An 8,562-nucleotide genomic window follows, 5' to 3' on the forward strand; every position below is an offset into this window, starting at 1 on the left:
CAGTCGAAAGACAGATTGGGGACAGCACAGGACACCATAGCAGAGCTGTCTGGTGTTGTTAGCCACTTGTCTAAACAAGTGGAACATGAGAAGCAGTTGAGGCAGCAGTCCTGCGCAGAACATGGGCAGCGTCGTCAACAGATGCGAGATCACATCCAACAGCTGGAAGCTCAAGTCCAGCAATTGCAGGGTACAGTGGCAAACTTGAATAATCGTAATGCCATTATACTCCAGGCCGTGAATCAACTGCAAGAAGAGGATTCCGAGGAGGAACCTGAGGAGGATCCGGAGGAAGATCTGGAAGAGATTGAGGTTGAGGAGGTGGCCGCCGATGTTCTGGGGGATGGAGAAGTTATAGACTTAGATTAGTATGGATGCATTAGTTTTTATTCAGCTATGTTTTCTTGTCACTTATATCCAAATCAGTTGTTGCTTTCAATTCCAAAACTATCAGTTGTTATTCGGTTGTTATTCTGAAATTCAATGAATGGTCTTTTGTTTACCTATGTGTTCAACTTGTTAAGTTATTTTTCTAATCCATAAATCTATCAGAATCTTAGAAACTTTTACGTATGTAGGACAATGGACGAGAGACCAGTACGCAACAATCGTAACCCACGCTATAGAAACCGCAACAACAACAATGAAGGGAACCCTCCTCCTCCACCGCCACCGCAAGGGTTAGGCCTAAATCATGCTGACTTGGCAGCTATAGCAGCCATTGTGGCTAACACCCTTCAAGGGTTGGGAAACACGCCTGTAAATGGCAATCCACCACCACAGGCAGTACCACAGGTGCATGGGGTGAAGTATCATTACGAGTCACTGAGAAAGAATCGAGCCCAAACCTTCAAAGGAGATCCAGATCCTGAGGTTGGCCAATATTGGCTCAAGAATATCGAGACTCAACTCCGCCTACTCGAGATCCCTGATGAGTTCAAGGTGGATGTAGTAACACCCTTCTTGGAAGAAAAGGCCGCCAAGTGGTGGGAGGCAGTTTCACCACCTATGATAGCAGCTGGTCCAATCACGTGGCAACAATTTAAGGATACGTTCTTGAAACAGTACTATCCAGCCGAGGTTAAACTGCAGAAATTGAGTGAATTTGAAAATTTCACTCAGACTCAGGATATGTCAGTGGTTGAATACACTTCAAAATTCAACTCACTCGGAACGTATGCTCCCACTATCATGGCTGATGATGTCTTGAAGATGCACCGTTTCAAAAGAGGTTTGAGCAGTCGTATTCAGACAGCTTTAGCAGTATACCATGCCACAAGTTTCGCTGATTTAATGGGAGCTGCAATTCGAGCTGAGACCGATATCAAGCGAAGGGAAGACGAGAACACGAACAAGAGACCACTTGTGGGGCAATCTTCAACAGGAAAACAGCCATTCAAGAAACCATATCAGTTTACTGGAACAAACAAGAGCACTCCTTCCAAACCAAGTAATCAAGAAATCAAACCATGTAGTACTTGTGGATTTAAACACTTCGGAGAATGCCGCAGAGCAACTGGCGCCTGTTTTGGATGTGGGAAGACTGGGCACCGCATTGCAGATTGCCCAGAAAACAAGAGGAAAGAAACTGAGGCAAAAGGTAGTTCAACTCCGAATAAACCAAAGGAGAACAAGCCGAATGCCCGAGTTTTTGCCATAACCCAAGAGGAAGTTGAGAATGCAAATGACGTTGTAGCAGGTACCATCCTAATCAACAAAACTTCTGCTTATGTGCTGTTTGATTGTGGTGCTACGCATTCATTTATATCTAAGAGGTTTGCTAAGAAGTTAGGACTTACTCCTGAGATACTTGAGGAACCTTTTAGAGTAGCAACTCCCACTAGCAAAACAATTGAAACACATAGGGTTCATAGAGATTGTGTAATTAACATCAGTGAACACGTATTTCAAGCTGAACTCATTCAGCTCCCCATGGTAGAATTTGATGCCATTTTAGGAATGGATTGGCTAGCAAATAACCATGCTTTAGTAGATTGTCGCATGAAGAATGTCAAATTGAGAACTGCAAATCACGACGAAGTCATTTATCATGGCAAATTCAAGGATCAAAAGTCTCTTTTATCTGCTTCTCAAACGTGGTAAGCTATGAAAAGTGGCGAAGAAGTATACCTAGCAGTGGTAGGCGAGGTAAAGGAAGAAGTTACTCGTTCATTAGAAGATATTCCGGTAATTCAAGAATTTCCGGATGTGTTTCCTGAAGAACTTCCTGGGGTAATTCCCGACCGCGAAGTGGAATTTGAAATTAATCTGGTACCTGGTGCTGCACCGATCTCGAAAGCACCATACCAAATGGCTCCAGCAGAGTTGAAAGAATTAAAGGAGCAACTCCAAGAATTGTTGGATAAAAAGCAGATACGACCAAGTGCATCTCCTTGGGGAGCCCCGGTCCTGTTTGTAAAGAAGAAAGATGGGAGTATGAGATTGTGTATTGACTACAGAGAACTCAATAAAATCACAATCAAGAACAAGTATCCTCTTCCAAGAATTGATGATCTGTTTGACCAACTCAAAGGAGCAACAGTCTTTTCCAAGCTAGATCTAAGGTCAGGCTATCACCAGTTGAAAGTCAAGACAGAAGATGTTCCGAAAACTGCTTTTCGAACAAGGTATGGCCATTACGAGTTCATGGTAATGCCTTTTGGACTAACCAACGCACCAGCAGCGTTCATGGATCTCATGAATAGAGTTTTCAAGCCGTTCCTCGACAAGTTTGTGGTGGTGTTTATTGACGACATCCTCGTATATTCACCAAGTGAAGAAGACCACAAAGAGCATCTCCGGCTCACTCTTCAAACGCTGAGAGAGAAAGAACTCTATGCCAAATTCAAGAAGTGTGAAATTTGGCTAAAGAGCGTCACCTTCTTGGGCCATATTATATCCAAAGATGGAGTATCTGTGGATCCCAAGAAAGTGGAGGCAGTCATGGACTGGAATAGACCAATAACGGTAACTGAAGTTCGGAGTTTTCTAGGTCTGGCTGGCTATTATCGGAAGTTTGTGGAAGGATTTTCCTCAATAGCTATACCTCTCACCAAACTTACACAAAAGAACTCTAAATTCATCTGCGATGAATTGTGTGAGAAGAGCTTTCAAACCTTGAAAGAAAAATTGGCATCCACTCCAGTGTTGATTTTACCAACGGAAGGTAAAGATTTTACCATATACAGTGATGCATCAAAAGGAGGGTTGGGATGTGTACTCATGCAAGAAGGTAGGGTAATTGCGTATGCATCAAGACAACTGAAGCCGTATGAGCAAAAATACCCCACACATGACCTTGAATTAGCCGCAGTGGTCTTTGCACTAAAGATTTGGAGACATTATCTTTACGGTGCAAAGTGTGAAATATTTACTGATCATCAAAGTCTCAAGTACTTGTTTACTCAAAAAGAGTTGAATATGAGACAAAGAAGGTGGATTGAACTATTGAAGGATTATGACTTGACAATAAGCTATCACCCTGGAAAAGCAAATAAGGTAGCTGATGCTCTAAGTCGGAAGAACATGGGTAAGGTAATCTTAGCCTCACTCTCAGCACAACCATGTCTTTGAGAAACAGTTAAGTTGAAACAGAGCCACAATCCATCTTTAGCAAAATTCAGGGAGCAAGCAGGAGAAGGAAAGGCACCAAATCTTGAAATAGATTCCAATGGAGTTATGTGGATGAAAGGACGATTGTGTGTACCCGACATTGATAATCTTCGTCATGAGGTAATGTCTGAAGCACACAAATCAAAATTTTCAATCCACCCCGGCAGCACCAAGATGTATCGAGATTTAAAAGGAAACTTTTGGTGGAATGGAATGAAAAAGGATGTTGCTGAGTTTGTGTCTAGATGTCAGGTCTGTCAGAAAGTTAAAGCTGAACATCAACGACCTGGAGGATTACTTCAACCGTTGGAAATTCCAGAATAAAAATGGGATCACATTTCTATGGATTTTGTTGTCGGCTTACCCAAGTCACGGCAGAGTCATGACGGAATATGGGTAATTGTAGACAGACTTACAAAGACAGCGCATTTCCTACCGGTCCGCATGAATTACAACCTGGATAAACTAGCTACTCTGTACATGGACAATGTCGTAAGATTACATGGCGTACCTGCTAGTATTTTGTCAGATAGAGACCCGAGGTTTGCATCCAGATTTTGGAAAAGCTTTCAGAATGTCATGGGAACCAAGGTCACTCTCAGTACGGCTTATCACCCTCAAACTGATGGCCAAACAGAGAGAACGATCCAAACATTGGAGGACATGCTAAGGGCTTGTGCTCTAGACTTTAGTGGAAACTGGAGTGAACACTTGCCTTTAATCGAGTTTGCTTACAACAATAATTACCACAGCAGTATTGGTATGGCACCATACGAAGCATTATATGGGAGGAAGTGTCGCTCACCTTTATACTGGGATGAAGTAGGAGAGAAAACCATAACGGGACCTGAACTAGTTCAAGAAACGGTAGAAAAAGTAACCATCATCAAGGAAAGACTCAAAGCTGCTCAAGATCGACAAAAGAGTTGGGCTGATATGAAGAGACGACCGTTGGAATTTGAAGTAGGTGAAAAAGCGTATGTAAAAATCTCACCCATGAAAGGAGTTGTTCGATTTGGTAAAACTGGAAAATTGAGTCCCAGATATGTCGGACCATTCGAGATTTTGGACAAAGTAGGAACCTTGGCATATAGACTGGCCTTACCACCAGATATGTCAAGGATTCACAATGTTTTCCATGTTTCTCAATTAAGAAGGTACATCCCAGATCCCAGTCATGTCCTTGAAATTGAACCTCTGGTAATTGAAGGGAATCTAAATAAGGAGCTCAAGTATGAAGAGATTCCAATACGAATAGTGGATACCAAGGATCAAGTCTTGAGAAGAAGAACCATTCCATACGTAAAAATTCAGTGGTCTAATCACACGGAAAAGGAAGCCACTTGGGAATTGGAAGAGAATATGCGCAACCTGTATCCATTCCTATTTGAAGAACAAGTCAATCCAAGTTTCGAGGACGAAACTTCTTCCAAGGTTGGAGGAATGTGAAGCCACGTTTTTGTCATAGGCAGGAATTGTAACAGCCACATTGAGTATGCAGATTAATGTTGCATGTATCAGCCAAGGATTGCAATAACTAGAAACCAAGAGGTTGTAACAGCTGAAATAATGAGGAATCATGGCTGTTAATGAACATTATTGGTCATGAATGAGGAGACCCTTCACCTGTTGATTTTTTTCCTATAAATAGTGGCAGAAACCCCAAGGAAATCACACAAAATTCGAGCACCACCACTCCACATTTCGGGTTTCAGCTCTGTCATTCGAAGCAGCATAATTCTTGCAGACTTCTGTCCAAGTATTGAGCAGAATTTCTGTCAAGGTTGGAGCAGAAACTCTGTCCAAATTCGAGCATACTTCTTGTTCCAGTTTCAAGCAATCATCTACAGCAAGGCTAAGCCAAGAAGCTGACCGAGGTTGATCTAAGAAGCAGTGCCAAAGTTGATCAGGGAACCGCATTTTCTGTCCAGAACCGAGCAACTCAAACTTCTGCACGATTTGTTATAAATCGAATACTGTAAGAGGGCTTATACCTATATATGTTTTAAAAACGTTCATGATCTTGTTTGTGAAAGTTCAATCGTACATCTCTTGTTTCATATGTCTTTGAATTATGTACAAGTTATTCCATGAAACTCCTTGTTATGCACTGTTAGAAATCGACTTAAGAAGTGGTAAAGAATTCTGAAAACATGATAAGATATTATATGGCCCTGATGCGGTGGGTTCTAATAACCGTTTATGGCCTCGCCCCCTTAGAGGAGTAAAAATTAGGGACTGATCAGTAGCCATGATTAACGAGATGAATAACAGTGCTATGTCTAAGTTTATGTTCCATTCATGATATGTATTGATGCTCAGTTTCAAGTTTTGCCTTGTCTTGATTTATGTTGCGACATGTGTTGGAACATGCTCCCTTTGAACTCCTATATATATGTATATTCAACTTTTGCATGTACGATTGGCCCCCTCTTGCTGAGTGTTTCCCAAAACACTCATCCCCCTTACTTCCCTTCCCAGATACCGAAGAGCAATTGGATGATGATGAGCAACACACTTTCTGGGGTTGGTGATCAAGTCTAGAATGATGAAAATGCTAGCAGTCTTACTAGTTTTATTATCTTTTATATTTCGTTTCCGCTACTGTTATGTTTTGATATTGTAAAGACGTTTATGGATTTGTAAAAGACTGGTTGAAGGCTATTTTTACACTACAAGGCTTGTTGTTTTACGATTTAAAATTGTTAACAACGCCGATGCTACGTTCCGATCTCGGGGCGTGACATTAGCTTAGTTAAGACTTGTAGAACATGATTAATGATACGATGAAATCTTGATTGTAGGCTTGAAACATAGACTCTGCTAGATTTGATCTACTATTAGAGGTACGTAAGTACTGACTGAGATTTCCAGCTAAGTATGCATGCTTATGTGTTGCATTTAATGTGACATGCAAGATTCGAAAATTTGCTAGCGCCTAGGCCGCTAGGCGGGGAGAAGTCGCCGCTAGGCGGATTCTACGGTATCAACAAAAAAAAATCACATTATATAATTCCAACACAAAAAACATCAAATTTAAAAATGAGTTCAAAATTACACAACTAATAGAATGTCTCAAATTTACTCTACTTCTTCTCCATAATTTCCAACAACTTGTTTTTCATCGGACACAAACTCAATATCATCATTGTGATCATCCTCTTCTTTTTCGTGAAGTACAACAAATGAAGAATTGAAGATGAAGATTTGCCTTCGCAGATACCTTTCTATTTTCTCGACTCTGGCCCCTTCGTTCGATGGCTCTCAAATGAGGATGAAGATGGTTAGGGCAAGCCAACAAGTCTCTTTGCTTGTTGGAATTTAATTTTAAGGCCTCTAAAAAAATATTGGCTTTCATATTATCTGTTATTTTTAATCAGGGATTCCCCATCCCCATACATGCAGGGTCTTAATCTCCATTTATATTCGTAACATGAGTTGACTCATACCTACAGTGAAAAAATATTTTTGACATAAAAAATAATTTTTTTCATAATTCTTACAATCAATTATCTTGTTAGAATTCTAAAATAACAGTTTTCACTCACCAACATTTCTTAATATTTTGAAAGTATTATTGGACGATATCAAATATTTGTTTGTTATATTCATATAATGTGTATTTGAATTATAGTGGCACGTATAAAATCCTATGAAATAAAAGGAACATCTATTATTTTTATTCCTTTCTCCTGCAAATGAACTGAAAGAGTGGGTGCCCGATTAGCCAACTTGTGGCTAAGGGCTTTGATGACTCTATATGTAAAAAAATCTTTTGTTTAATATAATTTACACTTATTATAATGGCATTTACTTTATCTTTTATCATATTATTATGTTGTGACATATTATACGATGTTTAGATGAAGACCTTGAATATACAAGCGTGCATGTAATATGTGATAGTACATTGGGATGACTATCATGAAACACATTTTATAATCACTGTATATTCTAAACAGTTCCTAGTCAATTCAGCCGTTCGCAAATAAGGATAAGGATCGCTCGAGATTGAGACTAGCATTTGCGATGCCTAGTACCACGTTTCATTGGTATGGAACATAGAGATGTTCAAAGCATGCAAATGGATATTCATATGATGAATGATCGAACTACCCTATTCGGACTTTCCAAGTGGTTATTATTATTTGAGTGGATAAGTTCGCGGTTTTGGTTGTACACCATTAGTCCTTACTACTTGAAACATCATGGAGACTCTATATTCTAGTACTGTACTTTGACTCGTTTACCGACTCTAATGGGGTCATCAGGTGTCGGAATTGGGTACAGTTACGACACATATAGGAGTCAATGCTTTGTTGTCAAAGATTCATCACACGCTTGCGAGTGTGGATATCCTATGCGATCTGAGGATATATTAGTGTGACAAATCTCTGGCCAGAGTACATGATGTGCTTTAGGTTACTCGGTTTTCTAGTAGCACATGCGATGTCATTATTTGATCTTCAAGATGCATTGCATAGTTATCGAATCTCGAACAACTCTCGATGTACCAATGATTGTTGATTCGATCGGGATATATGGATGAAGGGACCGTACTGTACGCTAACCCAAATCTACTGGTTCTTGCAGGCACTATCAGTGATACCTAGGGAATCATGGGGCGATGTTGCTAGACGCTCTTACCATGATTCGATGGGTAAGTCGGAAATTGTTGTTCCGAGTCACAAGGAGTTGTGAGCCCACGGCTAGCTGTATCCCTGAACCATTGAGGGTCACACAAGTAATGGATTACTAAACCCCATTGAGATAGTTAAATTTAAAGAGTTAAATTTAATGAAAGAGAAGCTGGACTTCTTAATTAAAGGGAGTGGAATTTCCTAAAATGACATAGGGATGGGCATTTTTGGAAATCACTGAATTCGGATTCAGAAAAATTATCTTGACTTTAAAAGGTGCAGAAATGGTTTCTGTGCACGTTGGTGAAAT

General features: G+C 40.2%; 1 protein-coding gene across 1 annotated transcript; it reads left to right on the forward strand.

Moving 5' to 3' along the window:
- Positions 1-582: 582 nt before the first annotated feature.
- On the forward strand, positions 583-2,103 carry LOC140878535 (uncharacterized). The gene has a single exon (XM_073282135.1). The coding sequence runs from the start codon at positions 583-585 to the stop codon at positions 2,101-2,103; it is 1,521 nt and encodes a 506-aa protein (XP_073138236.1).
- The last annotated feature ends 6,459 nt before the right edge of the window (positions 2,104-8,562 follow it).

This window comes from Henckelia pumila, chromosome 2 (genome assembly GCF_033568475.1).
Source record: "Henckelia pumila isolate YLH828 chromosome 2, ASM3356847v2, whole genome shotgun sequence".
NCBI lineage: Eukaryota > Viridiplantae > Streptophyta > Magnoliopsida > Lamiales > Gesneriaceae > Henckelia > Henckelia pumila.

What these genes read in the sequence shown, in the direction of transcription:
- LOC140878535 (XM_073282135.1), top strand. Translation starts at nt 583, where the DNA reads ATGGACGAGAGACCAGTACGCAACAATCGTAACCCACGCTATAGAAAC.